Raw genomic sequence first — 24,052 nt, 5'->3', positions numbered from 1 at the left:
GTATCATTAACATCACATGGGTGGCTTAAAATCCATGTTGTAAATTCCACATACGTATGGATATACTGATATCATGGAACCTCTGTAATGTAATTATGATTTGTAGAAGCTGTAGTCAGTGATTTTTAGCAATGTAAGTTAAAATTCTTGATAACATTTGTCTTTGACATGAAAGTTAAATGTAATTATTTTTCTTGTTGGTAAAATAAGAGAAAACTCGTGAAAAGGATTGAAAGGACTTCAAGGAGAAATAGGTGATAGTTTACTTTCTACAAAGCTCTGCTAAAGGCAGTTACCAAACCAGGGTGCTCCAAACTGATGAAATCATTGCAAAACTTCTGGATATTTTAGAAGTTACTTCATTTAGCTTCTGCACGGGGAAAAAATACAGTTCTTTGTATGTGAGGGATTAGAACTTTTTTTTATTTTTTCAAAATCAGTAGCAGTACTAGCTTACATTGAAATTCTTACAGGCTTTGGGTTTCTGCATGGTATTTTTAAGGTGGAAATGAGATTATCAGAAGCACTTAGTATTGCCCTGGTTTGCTTGCTTCAGTCTGTATTGCTTACCCTTGGCAACTTAGTAGCTGAGTAATTTTTTTTATAAGGTGATACACCCAGCTTTTCTGTTGCTTATGTTGTTTCACTGGGAAAGCAAAACCACCAGTATTCACAAGTTATTTATATGCGTGGAAGGAGAAGAAAACTGTGCAGCTTAGCAATCTATAAATAGCTCAGCTATGAATAGCGTGACTCCAGAAATATTTCTTGCTCCTGACTGGCTGTAGAAGGTTACATGATAGTAAAATTATTCAATGAGAAATGTAACAAATACGAGAGAGACAAACAATATGAGTTGTGGAGAATTTAGAAACTCTGAAAAAGTAGTATCGTAGCTTTGTATCGATTTTATTTGTAAATATTTATTTATTATTAAAAAAAAAAGATTGTAAATGTTTCTGAATAGGGAAGTTAGGTAGTACATACTTTTAACTAGACAAGTAGCTTTGAAACTACCTGATGTTACTGTGTGATGTATAAGTATGCAGAAAAAGCAATGGCAGGTAAATCTCTAACTCTGGAATTGTTCATGTGAAAGAACAGATAGAGATTTGTCATTGTCTGTTGAGTTTTAAAGGGTTATTTGAGGAAAAGAAGGCAGCATTATGGACTAAGTGGCAGTCTGAAGAAAGCTCATCTGTGTATTGCTCTTTCAGGTTTGAGTATGAGCACAGTTGAAGAAGAGTCTGACACAGTGACAGTAGAAACCGTGAACTCTGTGACTCTGACTCAGGACACTGAAGGAAACCTTATACTTCATTGCCCTCAAAATGGTATGGAATTGCATTACCTAGGGGTTTTTTTCTTACTTTTTCATTGATCTGACTCTTACCCACCTCCAAATTATACAAGCTATTTTGATTCTGTTTACCCTGCTGAAGATGCTTTCTGTTTCAGTTTAAGTAAGGATAAAGTGTTACAGGAGGTGTAAATCCCAAAAGTATGTATGTGTGCATGACAAGGTTATAGCTGTTCTGTTTTATTTCAGTGCAGATGCGTTCTTGGAACCGGGCACATACCCAAATTTCTGTAGACTTAAGGTTTTCTTTGTGCAGCAGAGAGAGGTAACTTAGGAAGGATAATGGACTGTGGATGGAATTTACAAAGAAAACCTCACAGAAAATGTATGTGACCTGTTATTGCCTATAACTTTATGCTAAGGTCCTGGGCAGCACTAAAGCTCTGAACCAACCTATCCCATTTGCTTCTACTTCTGTTTTGGTCTTTGTCTGCCAGGTTTTTCTCAAGAGCTCCACTTTGTAAACAGAAAGTGACCTGCTTTGTTTTGTTGTTAGAAACTGATGAAGTAGACTCTGAAGACAGCACTGAGCCTCCCCACAAGCGGCTTTGCTTATCAGAGGATGATCAAAGCCTTGATGACTCCACTCCATGCATTTCTGTTGTTGCAGTTCCAAGTAAGTTGTTTCACGTTTGTGTGCTCCTGAAGCAAGTGTTTCTATTAGTAAGAATTAAAATTCTTTGCATACAAACTAGAATGTTTTGTATGTTTTATTTACAAATGTTATTAATATCATCTTTACCTCTTAGAGTCTTGGATATTTTTGCAGCAACTTGTATCTATACAGTACTAGCAAAATAAAACTGCCTGATAGATAGGGGACTGCAGGTACAGGTGTATTGAATTAAGTGCAAGGATGAACAACAAAGTAAATGCTATTTTCCTTCAAAGAGTTTGCAAGATTGTTTTTTAATGGCCATACAGTTTAGTTAGCATTTCTGTGCATTGTAATGTTGAGAAAAGTCATGCTCGTTGCAAAACGTATGGTAATCTTAATGTAGATGTACAAAGGGTAGGCTGCATGCTGAATTTGAGTCTTAAGAAGTTTACTGATTATTATGTAGTTCAATACAATCTCCCATATGGAAGCAAAAACAGATGTAGCAAGCTAAAATACCAATTTGTGATACCTCGAGTGTCTGTTTATTTGGTGGATCCTTATAAAAACTCCTTAAAAGTAGAGGCGTTGTCAAGCTGAAGTTGAAGGAAAACTAGGGGAACAGAATGCAGCCAAAAGATTTGAAAGCCGTTTAGCAAATGGAAAATCTTGAAGATAATAGCACCGGAAAGAAAGCACTGATACAATACCAGATGTTTGCACCAAATCAGACATCTTTTATTTACATGTTTCATATTAGCTCTTGGCTATAGTCACAAGTAAAACTGAAGGTTTCAAAACCATATTTAAATTTTGTGAAGAGGAACAATTTGTAATCATCTTGATACTTTTACCATGCCAACAAAAACATACTAAATTAAGGCCCCTTTAAAATTTTCAGAGCAAGGGTAGAATTTTGTAAAAACCTCTATTGCATTCATAAAGAAAATTGCTACAGGAGTAAGGTATACAACTAACTTATCCATTCTGAAGTTTCAGAAAATGATCAGAGCTTCGAGGTGACCATGACTGCTACCACTGAGGTAGCTGAAGATGAGATTAATGAAGGAACTGTTACTCAGATTCAGGTACAGTAAAACTTCGCAATTGACCTAATTTTTATGTACATTGTTATGTAAATTGAAATGAGAAGAGAAACAGCAGAAAGGGCTTATTAAATGAACAGGGTTATTTTTAGTGTGAAACTGGTGTATTTGAGCACAGATCTTGTTTATAAGTGTTCCATAAAAATGCAGTTTAATCATTTTATTTATAAAAGTGATTATTTGAATCTAACTTTCCTGCCCAAAGAGTAATACAGTAAACAGTGATAGGTATAACCCTCCAATGCTAATTATTTGCTCTGTGGTAATCAGCATAGAAGTAGGACAAGTTTATCTATTATTTCTGCTGCTGTTTGATTATAAATCAAGCTGTACAACAGGCCTAAATCTGCTCTGTCTTGTCACACAGTCCTAATAGTTGCATTCTGTTCTCATTGTGGCTGCACCGTGTTTAAGAGTTCTGTATTGGAGATGCTGGTCACAGTCGTCTTTCCACCAAAGCCAGTGAGACTCCTTCTATCACTGGAATTTAAACAGGATGAAGACTGTTATCTAATTAATTCCCACAGCATCTGTCTGTTAAGATGCTATATCTTACTCATGTGTTTTAAGAAAGATGAATGTACTTTTAATGGCAAATCTAAAAGTGGCACTATTTGAGTAGCCAGCAAGGTAAACTAGGTGTGATGGTTTCCTTTCCTTTAAGTTACGTTAGATTTAAGGTGATAGAAAGAACCGGAGATATGACTGAGTGATTCCGTACTTGTCTTTTCAAGATTCTTCAGAATGAACAGCTGGATGAAGTCTCCCCAATGGGCAATGAAGAAGTGTCAGCTGTTAGTCAAGCCTGGTTCACAACCAAAGAGGATAAGGATTCCCTAACAAATAAAGGTAAGACATTTAAAATTAAATTCTCCCACACAGTAAGAAGGTAAGCTGTTCCAAATGCCTCTTAGGAACATTTTTTGCATAAAGTAATCTCTGGCATTTTTTGCGAAGGTATTTGAGCAGACCAATTCTAAAACTGCAGAGAGATCTAATGCATTAGGTCTTCACCATCCCTCTTACACTTTGTATGCAAGAAGAAAGCTGGAACCCCAGATACTCTTGGAGGGGAAGAAGGGCCACGCTTGAGTAGTGGCCATGACAGAGAACTGCTGTAGGTAAAGTGTCACAGCACAGGTGGGGCAGACAGTTGTATGTTTGCTCCATTTGTACTTTGGCCTGTTTGGAAGTTGGGAAGCTCCAGTCACAGGGGAGGTACAATGTGAAAAAAAGAGTTTGTGCTCAGGTCAACACATCTTTCTCCAAGTAGGGCTTGTTGGTCTGACTGCTCAGTTGTGATTCATATTAAACAGTTTCTGGAATAGAGTGGGGATTATGCAGACCAAGACCTACTGAAGTAACCATTCCTACTCCTGAAACTGCCACCCCACTGGTATACTTCCCTTTCAAAATGATCATGTAGTTTAGCAGTTGCTGAACTTTAGAGAATTATTTTTTTCTGGGTCCTGCCTCTTCCCCCCAGGAGGCATGCCGTTCTATGGGCCTGGAAACAACTTACATATTGTCAGATGAAGACATGTCTCTCCAGTTTACTCAGTCTCTCCACTGTTTTTGTCTTGACCTTAACGCTTCACAGGAAAAAATCTCTTTCGGACAGTCCAAAGCAAGATCTTTTTTTATTAGAAAACTTGAGGGGAAAAATGCTTTTCCCTCGCTGAATCAAATGATCTCTTACCCCGTGATTTCTACTCCAGCGGGCTGCTGAGCCAGTGAAAAAAAATGTGGGCAAGGCATGCAGAATCTGGGTGTTGTATATGGAAAATTCAGAGGAAGGGAGATGAGCAGTGCTATCTGCGTCCATTACATTAACTGGTCCCAAGCGTGCAGTTGCTAGTAACAGTTTTCTCCATCCTTGGTATTTATTAGATGTATAGAGCTTCTAAATTTTTCAATGTTTTGTGCAGGGATTGTGGGAGAGGTAGGATAGCAAAGATATCCCTTTAGATCACAGTACAGTGGCAGCCTGGTAGAAACCATGTGCCACGTTTTTTGTGTTTTGGGGTGAGAGGAAGTGCAGAGATAGCTACTGAAAAGATGGCAAATGGTGAAGGACTTTCAGAGCAGCACATTCTCGCCCATGGCTGAAGGAGCAAGTACTGGCGATTTGGCAGAGAAACGACTGCACGTGGTTTGGTGACCTTATGTATGATGACTGTCCTGTTATACATGTTAGAAAGTTACTGCATTTGTTCCTTTAGTAGCTGTTTCACAGGCATATCAAGTGGCATTTACAGTTGTGAATGAATGAGGGCACTAAATCTAGTGATTGCAATTAAGAGAAGTAATTTTGGGAAGACATTTCCAATAAAATATGCTTAGAAAAACATTTGTGAAACCGTTCTAGCTGAGCCTTTTTGGGGGTCTCCATGCTTTTTCACAGAGATTAGCTGTGAAGGAATCCCACTGTGCATCTCCTTTTGCAGTAGCTAGGAGTCTGACAGGTGTTGCCTGAGCTTCTCATTTTGTAGCCATCTCCACCTAATAAGAATACTTTTTTCTCCAAGACCTGTGGGCGTAATAATCCTGGCTCTGAATATGCAAACGCGTGAAGTGCAAAATAGACTTCCTTTCCTCAAATAGCTGGAATTCCATGAAAAGAGTAGCTGTGCCCCTTTAGAGGTCAGTTCAGGTGCTTTTATAGAGGTGTGAATCTCAGCTATAGCAGTAGGTTATTGTTCTGCCTCTGTAGCTGTGGAAGAAGGTAACTGAAACCATTAGGCACAAGGGAAGAGTTTTCTCTGATCAGTTAGAACATAATTAGTAATAACGCCTGTACTTTCCGTTATAATTGGATTTAAGTAAACAGTCTCTGTGGTGCGATCTGCCTCTCAGCTCTGGTAATTAGCAGGCTGAGAAGGAAGTACCCTGATTTTTCTGAGCAGAGATGGGCAAGTAGCCAGCACTCACCAGTATGTAAACTGGGTCACCGGCATAATCTTAATTATAAGTGATCGTCGCTATTAAGTACTCTATAAGCTTGGGAAAAAAAGAAGAATCTATACATAAATTCAAGGGAGCAGTGTTTTAATGTTTTATTGAGAAACCCCAAATTTGAATTTTTTTCTCTGCATAATGTCAATTGTTTTTACTTTTAAAGCTTAGCTGGCATTGAAGTTCCTAAGGGCATAGACAGAGGAAATAAAAGGTTTGTTTCCATTCATTTGCCACTTTTATTTTGGGAAATAAAACACCTTGAGTCTTTCTTCTGTCTGTGACCACTGAACGCTATTCCCAGTGCAAAAAAGAGAGAGAATTCAGCTTGTGAAAAGACACTTACCTCTATGGGTAGCACTGCACACATCTTGGGAAGCAATAAGGCATATAAGAGAACCCTACAATGCTGCTAATTTCTTGAGTAATATTGTGAGTCACATACTAAGTCCCAGCTTCTGGAATCATTTGAGTGCATGGAAATTTCAGCTGTCAGTTTAAAGAGAAATTTTCTAGTTGTGGTTGAAGAGAGAGCCTGAAAACATGACTTGACAGCACACAGGGGAGTCTGTGTTCTGTGTTTTAAAAATTGATGGTTTTGAAGAGGGGTCTGACATGCTTTATTTAAACATTTGTTGGCAGTTGACAATTACTGAGGATCCTTTAGCAGTTCTGAAATAAACTAACTAAAATTAAACAGATGTTAAGTAGCTAAACTTACTACTCCATTTTCTTCTTTAATTGCAATAATGAGGCATGTGTTCTCTGATATATTGTTTTGCTGACTTTCACTTTAGTTTCATTTCTGTTTTAAGGCCATAAGTGGAAGCAGGGAATGTGGTCAAAAGAAGAAATTGACATTTTGATGAGTAACATTGAACGTTATTTAAAGGTATGTGTTAGAGTATGTTATCTGCCAGTTGGTGTAGTAATGCTGCTCCTGATAGAAATCAACTTTCTTCAGCACTTCCCAGAATGTGTTATACACGATTCTGATCAGTACGTAGTAGAAATGGTCATTACCTGTTTGAAATACATAAGATAATAGTACACAGGATTTAAGACTACCGAATGTAACATTGTAAAGCTCATTTTCTTTACAAAGCGTTGAATACAACTTCCAGATTCCTTCAATGCCATATCTGTATTTGCTTTTACTGTGCTAATGGCATGCATGTATCTGCTTTCTTGCCATTGATATATCGGTGTCAGAGTTCAGTGTAGAAGTAGGCATGCAGTTAAAATGCTGAGTGATAATTGCCAATAAGTCGTATTTGTGGTAGGCTTACAGCTGAGAATATTTGAGCTGAGTGCTTGCAGCTGAGAGTATATAGCCTGGGTATTACAGGTTCACCATCCTTCGTTTGTGGATCAAAAAAAGCCCTGAAATGAGTCGTCATTGGTATACAAATCCCTCAGTACTAGTTCTAGAAATATGTGTCTGCCCACACCAGTATTAGAATTTCAGCCACAAACTTATTCAAAGATAATACTATTTTCTAAATCTAGGTGAGCGTTGTTAAGCTATCTAGATGACTTCCTTGAGTTACTGCTAAATCATTTGATTCATACTTCCCCATTTACCTTGTTTCTTGTCTTTTGGAGCTGTAGTTTAAGCTGAAATCAAACTAAAGCCTTTTATGCTTAACTCCAGTGTTTTTTTGTATAAAAATCTGAATCCATCAGAACAAGAAGAGTAGTTTAATTGGAAAAATTGCTTTCAGATGAAGAATATCCAAAATTAGGTAATAAATGGATACAAAACCATTCAACAACTTCCACTTGTATGACCCCAGGCTAATTCCATCAAATTGTCTGTTCTATAATGTTCTAAATGACACTTCAACTTTTGATAATAAAAATAATGCTGGACAGATTTTATGTGGATGAAAGATCTTCCATGTCTACTTGAACTTCAGTGTTTAAAAAAGCCAAACACCTAATGTTCAAAGGTTTGTTTTTAAAGTAGCTATTTCATAAATACTTTCAATTTTGGACTGTCTTGTTTGGAATACATAGAAAGTTTCATAATAGCATGCTAAGCTTCAGTTCATAAATGTTCTGCTTCTTGATCTCTAGGAGACTTTATCTAAGGTTTTTTTTAAATACTTTCCTCTAGGCCCGTGGAATAAAAGATGCCACTGAAATTATATTTGAAATGTCAAAAGATGAAAGAAAAGATTTCTACAGGACAATAGCTTGGGGTCTGAATCGGCCTCTCTTTGCTGTTTATAGAAGAGTTCTTCGCATGTATGATGACAGAAACCATGTTGGAAAGTATGAAAATCTCTAATGCTGCATGGTTTTATTGGTATGAGTAGGGCCATGTATTTAATGTTTGACATGTTATACACGAGCCAGAAGATACTAGCCAAACAGACCCAGCTCTTCCTATGTGACCTCTGCTGAATTCTGCTTGATCAACCTTGATAATAGTTAAGTTGATGGTATCCACAACTTAAAAGGCAGGCTGCAGAGGGAATTCTGATGCAATTAGAAGACTGACACGAGCATGGATCTGCTGAGGTATAGTTTCCTTCTAGAACTGTGACCTTGAGCTAATTGCTCCTAATCCCTATGCCCTTAGTTTCCCCCATCTGTAAAGCAGTGGGTATGGCGTGATCTAGAAGTGCTGCTAGAGGGCATTAGGTTTTAGCTTTTAAACATAGTTGAAAATGAAAACATCATCTCAATGGTGATTTTTTTAATGGAATTCTGCCTTACGGTGGCTGTAAACTGAGGAAGGAAAAAAATAGCTGTTTATTTGAGAGACTAATACATGAAATTTTAATTGTTTTTAGAAATGAGTTCAATAAGAATGGTGATTTTTAGTGGCAAACAAGAGGAATCTTAGAAATGCAGTAGCATGAAAAATGGCATTTGTTCTTCACGTTCTTTCCAAGCATCCTTAGCATTGAAATTGTTCCTTAGCATTGAAATTCCTTAATCTCTTAAGGTAATTAAAATTTTAATATGTGGTTAGTAAAAACAAAAATATTTATGCTGTGTGATTTCTGTTTAAAATAATGTATTTTTATTTACCTGTCGCCTAGGTATACACCTGAGGAAATTGAAAAGCTTAAAGAGTAAGTCTTTTTACTAAAAAGGTCATGCTACCTTTTGTATATTTAGTAGCTTGAATAGTTTTATCAGGTTTTGTTATATGAAATAACTGAAAAGTCGCAAGTGAATTTGAGTGCTCCAACTCAATCAGAAAATTGTGGTCACTAAATTAATCTGAGGAGAAATGAAATCTACGTTTTGATTAATTTTGCATATTTCCTAGCGTCTATTCAAGAGTTAAGCAACATGCAACTAAGTTCTAAAAATAAGCCTTCTGTTGAAAACAGCAGCATTTCAGATTTTTACAAGCATGGTCGAGATCAGTTGTAGTTGTGATAAACAGCCTTTCCCGTTCTTTAGGAAATCTGATCAATGGTTATTTCTAAAGAAAATTACTGGTTAAGAGTAGGATTTCCCCTATGAAATATGGTGGAGAGGCAGAAATTGTCAAGCTTCTTTGATATTTGCCTATGAACCTACCAGGTCAAGGGGTAGGAGCTGCAGACGTTACCTGCTCTTGCAGCTCTACTGGGTTGACCAGTTTGAAGAAACCCTTTTGGACTGAAGGAAGGCAGAGGGTATATTACATTGTGTTGATGGATTTGTTTTGATCAATTTAACTGGTTTGTGTCATTCACAAGGTTCTTGTGGCTCCAGTTGTGCCATAAGTAGTTGTGACTCGGCATGTTAAGCAACCCTATATTGTGTGGGGGAGGAAACATTAAAATTATGGATGTGATTTTGCAGAGTTTTTCCTCATTAAAAATTTAGGATGCCTGGGTTTTCATCAGCCATTGCTTAGATTTCTCAAGCAGTCTCTGTACCACCTGAAACTCCTTGAGAAAATTGAGTGGAATGGATTTTGTATGTCTATCTAAACATTCATATTGTGTTTAACACAGTAGTTAAGCTTCACAGCACACCTGTAAGACAGATGCTAAACGTTCTATAAGCTAGTGTCCTGAGGCTTAGCTCCACCATTCTAGGAGAAGGCTTCCAGAAATACACAGAAAAATTTGCTGTGATGGCAGAAAAATACATCGAGAAAACTGTACTGCAATATCAAAGCGCCTCCCCATTCTCTCTTTAAGCCTGTGACCTGCACGTTTATCCTGTTTTTGTAGAGAATAATGTTGGTAATCTCATAACTGGATATGGTGTTAATGAGCATGTTCCTATTCAGGCTGAGAATAAAGCACGGTAACGATTGGGCCACGATAGGAGCTGCCCTGGGGAGAAGTGCTTCGTCCGTGAAAGATCGGTGTAGACTGATGAAGGATACTTGCAACACAGGTAGGGTAAACACTAGTGTCTAATTAAAACCGTGTTGTCTTTGTCAGTGATGCTTTCAGAGATATGTAACTCTGGACTGAGTGACTTTATAATGTGAAATCTGGTGACGTTTTCAGAATGCGTTTGGTAGAGGTGTCTGCTGTTTCTCTTAAAAATCAGTTTTGTAGTCCATTATCTATCAGGTGTTTATGCCACTGGAGGATATTTTACTGAGGTGGATTAAAAAGTACTTTACTTGTGTTGAGTGTTCATAGACGTGCACTGTAGATGTCAGCTAAGAGACAGCTGCACTTGAGGAGTAAAATATTATGTATAGTGTATATATTCAAATGGAAGGAAAACTTATCCAGACCTTAGGTAGTTAAGTTAGTAGTTAAGGTAGTTAATTAGTAAATTAAGCTGTTACGTGATTAATTTACTTCAACTCAGGTAACTCAGGTAGCTTGGACCAGTTTGCTTTGGTGAATATTTTGATCAGTTCTGTGGGGTTTTGTTCATACGCAAGAGGAGAAGAGAATAAAACTTGACAGCAGAATGGAAAACTGGAATTATGCACCTGTTAATCAAGAATAGATATTATAAATTGTCAGTGTATAGAATTATAAATTGTCAGTGAAGAATGTATGAGTGTTAATACTAGTGTCTGGAATAAGGTGTTAGGCAATAAAGATAAAAGTCAGTTGACATGTTACAGATCAGAACAGAGCATCTGCTGCTGATTAACTTGGAGGGCTTTTCTCTCTTTCAGGAAAGTGGACAGAGGAAGAAGAAAAGAGGCTAGCAGAAGTAGTTCATGAGCTAACCAGCACAGAACCAGGTGACATTGTCACACAAGGTGTATCGTGGGCTGCCGTAGCAGAACGGGTCGGAACGCGCTCTGAAAAGCAGTGCCGCTCTAAATGGCTCAACTATCTCAACTGGAAACAAAGCGGGGGAACTGAGTGGACCAAAGAAGATGAAATAAATCTGATCTTAAGGTTTGTTGTTTGAGTTGCTTTTAAAGGTTCAGAATAAGTGATGCTAGCAGGATTCCATTGGGGTCCCTTTTGCTGGTTTCTTAAACTCTAAAATCTAGAACCCTCCAGAAGTCACTGCTGCATTTACAGTTCCCAGAGATTTATTATTGAACGTATTTTTTGTTTTTTGTTTTTTTAGTGAATTTTAGTGCTCGTGAAAGGTGTCAGATTGAAAGCCCTGGAGACTGAAGTCTTCTTTATTCCACAGAACAGGTACAGCACAGGCAGCGACCGTGCAAGCTTCCCACACATTGCCCCACCGATGCGCTTTAACCCTTAACTGGAGGGTAGTTCAGTCTCCGTGCCCGTTCAGTCCTTGGCCTCTCTGCTGAGATGACCAACAAGGGTCAAGTGTGGTGGTGGTTTCTGTGATGCGGACATCTCGTCTGTCTACAAAGAACTAAACCGAGACTGCAAATTAATTTCATGTAGGCTGCCAAACACTGATTGGATCAGTGCTGATCAGCACTTGAGATGACTACACTTGAACTAGCAACCTGGTAGTGAAAAGCTCAGTAACCTTGGATGTCTTTTGCTCTCTCCAGTCCTCCTCCCATTTCAAATGCCTTTAACTCAGGCTTTTTAGCCAGTGGATTTTTATGGGTTGATAGTCTGGGGTGGGAATAAAAATCCAAGGCATATAGGGAATCTAAGCGTTATTTACAGAGCACTATTCACTAACTTCCTGAAGCCGTTTGAGTTGAGTTCATAATGAGTACCCTAATTCTGCATTTTAGTATGTGCTGGTTATAATTCTTAATATTTCTGGTATCTGTTTTAGTGCAGATATCCTTAACTCATCCTTCAGAGTTGGTTTTGGTAGCTTTTTTCCGTTTATTTCTTTTTTTTTTTTTAACTAGTAAGAGTATTCAGTACTGTTACTTGGTTTATGAAGAGAACTTTTCTTAATTTTCACAAAAATCCTTTCCCCCTTCCACTGTTCACCTCTCTTTCATGTGCTCCAGGTACAGATGAGCTGGAGGCAATTCAGAGAGATTTATAGTATTCAGACAAATTCTGGTAGAATCCGGTGTGTGCATAACATCTGCCAGAACTGTGTGAAGACTGTCCCTTACCTGGAGAGCCTGATGGGTTAAATTTATGAGGAACTGTTTAATATTGTAGCTAACTTCATCTACTTTGGCTAAGAAGCATCTGAGAGGAGGCAAAAATTCACGTTAAGGATGGATGAGTGTTATTTAGGAGAAAACATAAGTAATTATAACATGAAATTAATTAAATGAAAGCTCAGAGTGAATCTCAGGAAGTATTTCCTGCCTTGGAGATGTGTTTGGGGAATGGTTTTCCAAAGAAAAAAGATGCAAGTGCCATCGTTCGGAATGCTTAACAATAATCTGATCAAAGCCCTAATGTACGTGTAATAAGGAGAATAACCTTGCATGGCAAGGAGATGGACTGGATCATCTCAGAGGTCCAGTCCATCGTCTGTTGTTGATGATTCTGCTTGACCTCTGGCAGCGTGGAGCCTTGGAAGCCTATGTCGGTTGATGAGCTCTGGCGGACTGTTCACTAGCATGCCATTTTGCCTCTGTTACATGTGACGAGACCAGAGATGTGCAACACCCCTTCCAGTCTGGAGGGTAGTTTCTAACAGGTAAATCTTTTCTCTATCTTGTCAGGATAGCGGAACTTGAAGTTTCTGATGAAAATGACATCAATTGGGATTTACTAGCTGAAGGATGGAGTAGTGTCCGCTCACCGCAGTGGCTTCGGAGTAAATGGTGGACCATTAAAAGACAGATTGCAAACCACAAAGATGTTTCATTCCCTGGTAATGTACTAGCTGCACGCTTCTCTTCTGAAAGCTCCTTTCCCAAATGTCAGAGGAATAGGGCTTCATTTTGTTGCCTGCTTACACCTTTGATGGCCAAAGAGCACAGTGCTCCTATGCTGGAAGTTACTGGCCCCTTGGATCTGCTGGCTAAGTTGCACCAACATCCAGTCCCTTAAGTGTTTCAGTTGAAACAAGCCAAGCTGGTTTGTACAACTAAACAGTAGATTTTGCCAACTCCCCTCACTTTGGCTGAGATAAGAGCACATATCTAAGCAGCTCAGCTGGCAGATCTCATGGTGATGATCTTTGGTGTGGAGGACAGGGGCCTCTTCGGGTGGGAGAGTCTAGCAGTATCTCCTCAGGTTAGATCTGTTACCTTTAAAATGTTTAACCACGTCACACAAATTGTATTTTATGTTAATTGTAACAGAAGGCAGATCTATTACTAGCTGTATGGTGAGCAAGAGGGGAAGAATTGAGATTATAAAGCTCCCTTTAATACGTGTAACTCGTAGCTTTCATTCCTGGTTAGAGAAACTAGTGCCTGAGACAAAGGATATTTCAGTCTACGTGAACTTTCATTCAGTCCTCCTTTTCTCTGTGTTGGAGAGAGGGGGAAAAAATCAGAGACACAGAAATTGGATGTGTAGCAGTTCCCTTATAATGAATGCTAGAAAAACAGGACTCTGTTTTTGTTACCTTATATATTTCAAGTGCTCCCTCAATGGGACCAAAGTGATAGTAGGGAAGGTAGGTGGGTGCTTTTATTTGAGCAGTGGGCCACTGTGTGTGCGGATGAAGAATTGCAGTGTAGCTGCTGAGAGATGAATTCTGTTTCTCAGTCCCTGTTTCCACTGACACTTCTGTCTGCCTCTCAAATCTGATTCCATCTTTTGTAAGATTGGAGGTTTTGTTTCTGGTAGCGGCATTACCCAGGCGGTGGTACGGCATTGAATTATAGCTTGAGAGGATACTGTACTTGCTCTTGAAGAGGTCCAAAATGTTACGAGCTTTCCTTTATTTTCCAAGCATCCTAAAATGTCTAGGTTCCTTGAGAAAGCCAGGTTCACTCCAGTGGTTAACTATGAACGTCTTGTATGTATGTGCTGAATTTCTAGTTGAAATATCTCTGAATTGTTTAGGTTCCCAATTGAGAATGATTTTGTTGTTTTTCTCATCTTGGATAAATGTCACGTGCGCCATTTGAAATGCCCTTCTTCAGCGTACTTTAGCATGAATATTCTTTCTCTCAGTACTTATAAAGGGCCTTAAGCAACTGCATGAGAACCAAAAAAACAATCCAGGGCACCAGCTTTTGGAGAACAAATCTGGAGGTGGATTACCAAACACTAACTCCAGTTCGGGGGTTCAGCACGTGCAGATTCGAGTGGCTCGTTTAGAGGAGAATGCAGGCAACACTTCAAGCCCGATGACAGCTTTGCAGATCCCAGTCCAGATAACGCATGTCTGTAAGTAGCTGAAATGCATGGCTCCTTGTCCTCTAATGAAACCTGAAGCATTCTTTTAGAAAGGTGAAGGAGGAGTTAATTCTGCTTTGATCATGCATGACTTCAGATGAGGATTCCTGGATTCCATTTCCCCATTTCTGACTTTGTTAGGCAAATTTAGGCACTACTGTGACAATAGGACCTAGAAGCTGCAATTGGAGCACCTGCACCCAGGGGTTATGTCTATCTCTACATGGACAGAAGAGCCTGCCACATTATGTGTTCTTTGCAGAAGCCCGCTTTGAAAAGGCCTCTTGAGAACGTACTGAAGTCTCTTAATGAAGATGCAGAATGTATGTTTAATCTACCAGTTTCTTCTGGTAACTCTTGTCTGTAACAAGAAATGTAATGTACAAGATCTCTTTTCATAAAATGCAAACCCCTCTGTGCCTAACTTCTGATGAAGGGCATTGAAGCAAGAAGGAATATATTTTTTCCAGTCTTTTTCTGTATTATGCAGTTATTTCTAGGCACAGAGAGTCTGGAAAGCATTAGTTGCTGTGTCACACAGATGAGTTTAGCTGATGATCTGCTCTAACAAATCTGCTCTAACCATTTTTTTTTTAAAATTGTTGCTTCCCATCCTCTTAAGGATGAGCTTTGCTCATTAGCAAACATTTGTTACCAGCTCTACCCTGATTGTAGTGCTTATTGTTTGGTTTTGTAGCTAATCTTATTAAGTTACTCCAGGCCAGTCACCCCATATGCAGCCTGTCTTTCCCATTGTCTACTGTTCTTAAGTGTGTCATTTGTGAATTTTATTAAGAATATTTAGTGCTTCAGTCTTGCTGATTAAAATGTTAGCTAATAGGGCTTCAGCATGTGAGTAGAAAGGCATTTGGTAACTAATTTTCTGTTTATAATTTCATTACATTAGCCTTTCTTAATGAACTTGTGCCATCTTCATTTTATCTCATTTATTTCTTAATTAGAATGCCATGCAACACCATCCCAAGAACGTTTTACCTGCAGTAACACATCTGTAGTCTTATACTTTCAGCCAATCTTGGTCAAAGCTACTGGGTTTTGATGAGCCAGCTGGTATTCTGTAACCCTTAGTCCTTTCTGTAATCCTGTAGTGAGATTTTTGTGATCTCACTTGCCTTTGCGTCTGCCTAACAAGCCTCTTCCCCGTGTTAGCGTGCTTTCCTGAAGAATTTGTTTGTCTAATCAAAGTGAATGTTGCATCTTCTCTGCCTGTTTCTCTATCCCTTGAGAGCTGAACCTATTAATTAGCCAATTTCAGCTGCATATGAGAGAAGGCTCAGCATTTCAAATGGATAATTCCTGTAAGCTTTATGAACATAATTGGCTAGGTAACAGGCTGCATTTTACAGCTGTCTGCTACTGGGTGTCAGGAAATCTGCAGCAGGAAACTTTGAACATGCTGCTACATTAATCAAAATTGGAGCTCCTGTCCTCTTAGAGACCAAAATTAGTCCACTTTGAAGCCACAGATTCTGAGACGGTCAAATTTCAAGCGCTTGTAGCTTTGTTGTCTTTATGTAGGTCTTTTGCCTTTCCAATATGTATGGCATTACTAATATTAATTTGCCTCCTGCTTTCTGGAACTTCTGAGTTTTTTCAAGAATAAGTAAAAATCATCATTATGGTTCTGATGTTTTGATTTTTTTTTAAGCCTTGTGTATGACCTTTTTGCACCTGGTGATCTCGAAATGTCTGATACCTAAACTATCTTTAGTGGTTCTCATAGCTACTTCTAACATGAATGGAAATAATTACCTAAATAATTACCTCTGATAGGAATACTTCCAGCTTTTATACCCTTCAACCACAACACACAAGATAAGCAAATACCTTGGGGAGGGAGCATCTGATGTCTCAGCAGAGGTTAACATACTGTGGAGGGCAGGAAAGGTTTAAAAAAAAAAAAAAAGAGAACAAGTAATCCATGGGAATCATAGCAATATTAAACCTGACACCATGTTAAAAAAAAATAATAATCTAAAGGATATTGTTGCACCAGAACCCCGTACAAATTTCATTATACATCTTAAGTAATTAGATGATGTCAGGTAACTTTACTCTTCTTCGCTTTTTCTCCTTTGGAGCCTTTACATAGTATTGTATCTTAAGTACCAATTAGAATAACTTGTCATTAGGATTGCAGTTGGTTTTCTTTTTTGTATTACTGGAATTAACAATACCCTGCTGTGTAGCAATTACAGTGCTGTGCTCTCTGCAGGGCTGAAGCACTTTGGTTTACACACTTAACCTTTCTTTTTTCTTCCTTTTGCAGCCTCAACAGATTCCCCTGCTGCCACGGTTGACTCCGAGACCATAACATTAAACAGTGGAACACTACAGACCTTTGAGATTCTTCCGGTAAGTAAGAGAGAACTGGTGCTTGTCACTGTGGTTTTTGTCTTAAGCACAGCTACATCTTAGACTGTGGAACTGGGCATTTAAAAAAAAAAAATCGAATGGAAAGAGGAATTTAACAGACCTAAAACTGAGAAGTTCAAAGCAAAATGTATTCCAAAAAATGTGACTTGCTAGGGGTGCGAAGTAAAATGTGAGTTACAGTCAAATACTTTACATCTGTCTCAATGCTTTAGTGCTATAAAGTTTTCTTTTGTGCCTGTGTTTTGTTGAAATCTGACATAACAGAGACAGTTCCCAGCACGTAAAGATTCTCTTAGTTCCGTTGTACTACAATTCATAGTATATTTTGTCTTTCGTCTCAATGTTAAGAGTAAATTGAATTTGTTCATTTCTTACGTGCTGTTGTACAGCAGAATACATACAGTCTGTTAGCCTTAGTAGATGTCTCAGTAGCCTAAAGCTGTAGACAAGTTTGTCTCTCCTTGAGCGCACTACAGGAATCAGAGCAGTAGGCACTGGGGTTCTGCTTGTTTTTTTTCCAGGGGAATCACAGTGAGGCTAGTTGCTGTAAATAAGCGTGCTCTGAGTGCAGCCCAGGAAGTCAGCGTGTTTGGGTATTAAACTTGTGTTGTCTTCTGCAGTCTTTCCACCTCCAGCCTACTGGAACACCAGGCACGTACTTACTACAGACGAGCTCAAGCCAAGGCCTGCCTTTAACGCTGACCACTAGTCCTACCATGACCCTGACAGCTGCTGCTGCTCCAGCCTCCCCAGAACAGATCATAGTTCATGCCTTATCTGTATGTATTTTGAGCAGTGAAATGACTGAAGTTTGGACAGTGGTGGGGAGGGGAACGTAATAGTACAGGGGCCTGCCTCTATTTGCATGTTAAATTTGTAAAGCGGTTAAGTCATAGCAGCATTACTTCACTTAAGTTGCTGAAATGTGAGCATTTCTTTTTTTTATATTGTTCTTAAACACTATCTTCAAGTTGCTTGAAAACTTGGCATGGTTAGTTCTTACTGTGGCTGGACAGGATGTCTCCATCTAGTGGCTTGTCCCAGCAAAAAAATACAAAATTCCTGATGTTTTCAGTTATTCTCACGAGCAAATACTGATGTTCGCAAAGCCTACAGTGCAGTGCTAGTCTTTGTTAGAAGGTGGGAAAGGTGAGGAAACTGAAGTCTGAATAACAAATGTGATGCAAAAGAAGGGGAAAAAAAAGCTCTAATCTTCTGCATCTAGGGCAATCCTCACCTGAACAGTTGCCTCTGTTCCATACTGTGTATGCACTTCATTTGTGAATTACGGAACAGTTACCGCAAGGTCAACAGATGATCTGGGTTGACATACTATATACATAGACGTCAAAGTTGTACTTAGTACTTTTAATTCCTTTGCTTCTGTTTGCTGAAAGATAGGAAGACACTTGGAGGAAAAAAGTCTCTAAGTTTTTTTTTGTTTTGTTTGTTTGTTTCTCCTTTTTTTTTTTTTGCACATACTGCTTACAGCCAGAACACTTGTTAAATACAGGTGACAATGTCACAGTACAGTGCCACACACCAAGTGTCATAATCCGCACTGTTGCTGCTGAAGACATCTCCTCCTCTGTCACTCAGGCAGAGCTTACTGTTGATTCAGACATTCAGCCAGCTGACCTGACAGATCCTCCTGACACCCTAGAAACAAACAGCTTCCCAGACGACATCCATCAGCCCAAGCTCAGCGATGAAGAGCGGTCAGCCTACAGTGAAGGCGATGCCTCAAAATTCAGCAGCAGGAATCGGAGTGAGCTGATGGATGGAGTTATGGTAAGAACTGAAGAGGAGATTTCAGGTGCCAGCCTGAAACCAGAAGAGGATTCTCACTCTGATTTACCCAGCACCTACGTCACTGAGGTAAGGGACTGCGTGATCCCTGACCCTTTTCCCTCTCTCTGTATGGAGAATGATTTCATTGCATCTTTGACCTTTATGTTAAGCTGTTCATCTGTATGTCAGTGATTTAATGCATATCATAGTTCCAAGAGCATTTTTTTCAGATCCTCTGCCTTTGAGCTTTGCTAATATGTTATGGATGTGAAAGAGGTAGGATTTAATTTGGAACTCAGGCTTAGATTTGATTTCATCTTGGGCACTGAATCCCTCCCTAGCTGTGGAGCTGCTTCTCTACTCAGGGTACTTTTGAGTGATGGCCGTGGAAAGTGGTGGTATTAGTAGCACAGAGCAGCTGTCTTTGTTACCGTTTGATGCTGTTACCTTCAACCAGGCTGTTAATTGTGTGATGCATGTACTTTACAGGTAGATAGTCTGCTGAGCAGTGGAGGTGAGATAGAATATTCAGCTGTTGCTCTGTGAATCTAATAATGTATTTCTAGGTTCACTACAGTTTCCGCTTTGAGGACTTCTATTAAACAGTGTACTCCCAGTTAAGCGTCTGTTAAATGGGACTGGAAGCATTTAAGTCATCTATCTATTTTATTCAGCTTCAGCATCTCAGATGCAGAAACAAACTTATCCAAATGATTTCGTGCATTTGGAGTGTTTATACTAAATTCCTCCATCTTTCATTTGCCGAAACCATCATAATGAATAAGGCAAGGAAAACAGAGATATTAAAATGAATATAACTCTACTTAGTGGGTAGAAAATGCCTTTCTTTAGAAGTTTGATTAGGTTAGACTGGGGAAAGAAATGAATTAGATTTGAATACTACCTCCTGTTCTCCAAAAACAGTGTGCTTTACCGTTGCTGTAATTCTGCTTTATATCCGTGTTGAAAAATCCATCGTTAATACGTTCGGACTTTGTTAGGCTTTGTCTTTGCAAAAGTAAACAGACACTGTGTATCCATTATGCTCTTACTGAGAGGAGGATCACTGTATGCCTCTACAGTCTGCTACTACACAAGTGTTTGGCTCCTGAATACATCCAAAGCTGGGGATTTTCTTTTTTATCTCATACTTGAAATGGTTGTGATAAAAATGCTCAGCAGTTGAGGCAGCCCGTCAGCTTTCTACTCTGTTTAAAAATGCAGCTTCTCAAGTTGGAATTGGTAAATTTCTGCAAAAAGCATAGTTCCTAATTGAATTTCATGGGAACCATTTATGGCTATCAGGGTATGAAGAGGTGCTAATCTTCATATACAGAAGAGTAAACTGAGTTTGTAATTCTAATTCACATTCAAGTTTGATGTGTGTGCTTAAATTCCAGGAAACAGAGACTGTCAGTGAGTTTCTAAATGAAAAGTTACTCTAGAAAGACGTGCCTAAATGTTGCTTTCTCTAAGCCAGCGTTATTTTTATGCACTTGCAAGTATTATATTGTCAGTGTGGGTATGGGTGGTGGGAAGTAAGCAGCTGTGCTGCAGGGTTTTGTTGTTTCTGGCTGGGAAGGGTGCCCATTTGTCACAATGGCGTGTTCAGTTTTCTCACACCTCCTTTTCTCAGTTCTAAGCCATGCTGCTTATTGTGGGCAGGTTCAGCTGTGTTCTCTGCACAAAGCTGCTGTTGCAGGCCGGGCATACTGTGCCTTGCGTGAACCGGTACACGTTTGGAGTGAGTTTAAATCGCTAAGCTGCAGCACAGGTAGTCAGCTCCTCTTCAGCTGCACCAGGGAAAGGGTCTTCTGCAAGCTGCCTTTGCAAAAACATCGTGGAAACTATGTAGGGAAACAAGTTTTCCTAAAACTAACTGAAACTTCAAGATTTTCTTGAACGGAGGGGGGGTGTTACCTCTCTCAAACATTTCTTGCCCACTCTGAAAAGAGGGATAAATCCCTGTACCTTCACTCCGATAGCTACATTTGCTATCATTCTGCATCAGTAATTCCTGAAGCTTGAATGAACCTTACACATGTTAAACACAAGATCCAAATATCTGTGGTTATTCTGGCAGTGTTAACCAGGATGTCTTTTCACTGCATGTGCAGAACCAGGAGCCCACCTGAGTGTGCTGTGGCACTGTGTAAGCCAGGTTTATTATTTCCTTTTCAGTGCTAGCACTACAAGAGCCAGGGAATAGGCAGCAGCTGTGGGATTTAGAAGAGGGCAGGGATATTGACAACTTGTGCCTGGAAGGAATCGGTATGTTGCCGATTTTTTAATGTAATGAGGTTTGTCCAAGAAAATTTGGACCCACCCTACTGCCAGCAAGTTACAGGACAAGGCACAGCAATTAAGATTGGTCTTCTGAGCTGTAAAAACGTGTCACAAGCAGGAGTTGTGAAACTAAGTTATTAAGTTCAGGTAAAGTTATCGCATTTGTGGAGCTGGGAGACACTGTAAAGGTATTGCTTCAGTCTCAGAACATCTAGGCAGCAGGTAGTGGAAAAGATTATTCCTGTTTATAGACAGAGTATTTGACTTACACAGGAACGTTTTATCACCACCATGCAATCTCTCATTTCCTCTCCCCATGTCCTGTACTGCTCACAGGGTGGAATTCCTCTTACCTCATTTTAGGTGCCCACACTAGGATGAAATGTATCTTATGTGAAGTAATTAGCTCAGATGTTGGCATTTCAATTTAATGAGATAAAATTCATCCAGGCAGTCTACTTATTATGAAGTATTGCTGGCCAAAGCAGGTTTTTCTGTTCTTGCTACCAAAAATGCACTCTCATGTCCTGTCCTTCCGTGCCGTGCAGGACCTGGGTTCTCCGACGATAGAAGAACAAGTTGACCAGCCTACGATAGATGATGAAACTGTGCTAATTGTTCCTTCCTCCCATGGTTTTATCCAGACATCAGATGATATAGACAGTGAATCAGTGTTGCCCCTAACAACTCTAACAGGTATGTATATTTGATGCTGGAGCTAGCATTTGCTAAATCAGTATAGCACTTTTGAGTTCTTTTAAACAACGATCCTTGCTTTCTCTTGAATTATTTTCCAAATTATTGCTGTGAATCTTTAACCACGTTGATTACCCCACTTACTTCAGTAGAAGTTGAAGAAAATCTCAACCTCGTGGGAAAAGCCGAACAGCAGCTGCTTCGTGACTTAACTGAGTTGTTTCCATTGCCCTTGAGCCTTGAATTAGTACACACAGGCTAATGAGTAACTCTGTTTAGTGTGTGTTTCTTCATACCTGTGCTGGAATGAAATTGGTTTCTCATTTGGGAGAAAACCAGAGGCATCAGAAACGCAGTTAACCACTCGATAAGCCCTCATGGTGTGAGGGGCTGGGCGTTTTGGGGTGTTTGCACAGCACTCACCTGGAGGGGCTTGCTAGCTTTGCCACGCTTCCCCATGCCAAGAGTCATCTTAGGCTTGGAAGCAGCATAGATGCGTTCTCCCAGTGCTGCATCTAACAAATCCTCCTTTCTGGAGGAAGGATCTACTTGCAGAGCCATCTGAGGATCAGCCTTGGGCCTGATACAGTAATACCTGGGGAATCCAAACATGAGTCACACTGGTTGCATCCAGGTTAGTCGTGGCTTCCCTTGAAAATTGAACTTGAAAACTGACTAGTTTAATGGAGTAACATTCCTTAAAGTTGTTTCAAAGCTCAGACTGCATTTCTGTCTCCTGTGTTTTTTATATCATGTTATAATGGAACAGTAAATAATGAGTTCTAATGTATGGCGTCTCCCGACAGATCCTATCCTACAGCATCACGGAGATGGGTCACACATCATTGGCTCATCACTGGGCAGTCCTGACTCGGAAGATTCAAAGGATGTTGAAGATTTAGTGAGCTGTCACTGAAAGAAGCAGCAATCGTGTCCATTTTGTATCGACCACGTTCGCGTTGTGAAATTAGTTGCAACCCTGTGCCACGTTTCCAAAGAAAGCAGTCAGTCCATGTCTTTAAACAGAACCTTATAGTTTGAGATGACTACAGTGCACTTTTCCTGCTCAGGCTATTTTACCTCATTTGTGAAGGGTTACAGAGCAGCCAACCGAAGCCTGATGTGCGACGTTTCAGCCAGGGTGTTTCAGTGTTTGAAAGAAGCCCTGTTGGATTGCTCATTGCTAGGATCCACGTGGTCAGTTCTGAGTTGACTTTTTACTAGTGTGCTCAACTGCACGCCCTGAAAACTGGACAGAAGTCAAGGATTGTGGACCGTAGCCTCTTAGTGCTGCAGCAAGAACTAGTTTGCACACGTTTCATGAAGAATGGGTGAGAATTTCTGCACTTACTGACTTTTGTAATACATGGAGCAAGACTGTTACATTTCAGGAAGAAATGTATTCCATCAAAGACTTCAGGGAGCGTGGGCAGCAGCATAAAGCGATGGTCTGCGTTCCCATCTCATCTGCTTTATCAGTACATCTACGGCACAGGACTCGAGACAGATGCTTATCGGGTTGGCCTGGTCTGCTTGTTCCTGAGCAGTCCGTTGCTGGCAACGGATAGAGCTCAGAAAGGTCACTTTTGGAAGATCTAATTTTTTTTTTTCCCTTTGTCACTACAGTAAGCTGAATAAAAAGGGAAGGCCTGTAGGGAAAGGGAAGCTGCTGGAACCCACCAGCTTCTCCCTAAACTCTTTTGAAGGTTGTTGTGAGCAGGCTGGAACGTTTGTCTCTCGCTGTTTACATGACACTACCAGCCACCTCTCTGGAGGTGATTTATGCAGCAAGTTAGAGGATGGGGGGTGGTGAGGAGGTGGCAAAGTCTTGGAGAAAGCTCTGTGAGAATTTGGGCATAGGGCCTGGAGGCAGAGGAAGCCGATTACTTCCTACATTCAAGGACTGAAACAGACACTAGGCTGAGCAGCAGCCTGTTAGCTAGGGATTGAAAGAAAAAGCTATAGAAATTAAAGACTCGTGTATAAATTATTTTATTTATTTCTGTAATTAGCTCTTCATAATCAAGAGTTGGTCTTTTTCAGTCTGTGGTTTTGTTAATGTGAAAAACAAGTTGTAGTTTCAAATGGTTGCCTAGGGAACAGAAATAATTGTATATTCAGTTTAAACAAAATAAAGAGTATTTGTCTTATGTAACTGTAAGATGCCATTTATTTATACTGCTACAGATCCTTGCAATGCTGCAGTTTATTTGTACAG

The 24,052-nt window shown here is 39.6% G+C and overlaps 1 protein-coding gene across 4 annotated transcripts in view; it reads left to right on the top strand.

Annotated features, from left to right (window-relative positions):
- Positions 1 to 23,984, top strand: part of DMTF1 (cyclin D binding myb like transcription factor 1) — a 29,560-nt gene extending 5,576 nt beyond the window's left edge. For 2 of the 4 annotated variants that reach the window (XM_040547993.1, XM_040548000.1), the window contains 16 exons: positions 1,218 to 1,334; positions 1,857 to 1,976; positions 2,952 to 3,046; positions 3,799 to 3,913; positions 6,835 to 6,911; positions 8,139 to 8,296; positions 9,073 to 9,105; positions 10,266 to 10,375; positions 11,124 to 11,352; positions 13,032 to 13,183; positions 14,440 to 14,655; positions 16,955 to 17,040; positions 17,682 to 17,840; positions 18,553 to 18,939; positions 21,687 to 21,834; positions 22,641 to 23,984. In XM_040547993.1, the coding sequence (XP_040403927.1) occupies positions 1,226 to 1,334; positions 1,857 to 1,976; positions 2,952 to 3,046; positions 3,799 to 3,913; positions 6,835 to 6,911; positions 8,139 to 8,296; positions 9,073 to 9,105; positions 10,266 to 10,375; positions 11,124 to 11,352; positions 13,032 to 13,183; positions 14,440 to 14,655; positions 16,955 to 17,040; positions 17,682 to 17,840; positions 18,553 to 18,939; positions 21,687 to 21,834; positions 22,641 to 22,750 (2,304 nt within the window). In that variant the 5' untranslated portion in view covers positions 1,218 to 1,225 and the 3' untranslated portion in view covers positions 22,751 to 23,984. Of the gene's footprint in view, positions 1 to 1,217; positions 1,335 to 1,856; positions 1,977 to 2,951; positions 3,047 to 3,798; positions 3,914 to 6,816; positions 6,912 to 8,138; positions 8,297 to 9,072; positions 9,106 to 10,265; positions 10,376 to 11,123; positions 11,353 to 13,031; positions 13,184 to 14,439; positions 14,656 to 16,954; positions 17,041 to 17,681; positions 17,841 to 18,552; positions 18,940 to 21,686; positions 21,835 to 22,640 lie in introns of those variants that run through there. The other 2 variants (XM_040548009.1, XM_040548015.1) reach the window with 2 other exon arrangements.
- The last annotated feature ends 68 nt before the right edge of the window (positions 23,985 to 24,052 follow it).

Source organism: Cygnus olor, chromosome 1, assembly GCF_009769625.2.
Source record: "Cygnus olor isolate bCygOlo1 chromosome 1, bCygOlo1.pri.v2, whole genome shotgun sequence".
Classification (NCBI taxonomy): domain Eukaryota; kingdom Metazoa; phylum Chordata; class Aves; order Anseriformes; family Anatidae; genus Cygnus; species Cygnus olor.
The sequence above is the reverse complement of the archived record's forward strand: the minus strand, read 5'-3'. Positions and strand labels throughout refer to the sequence as shown.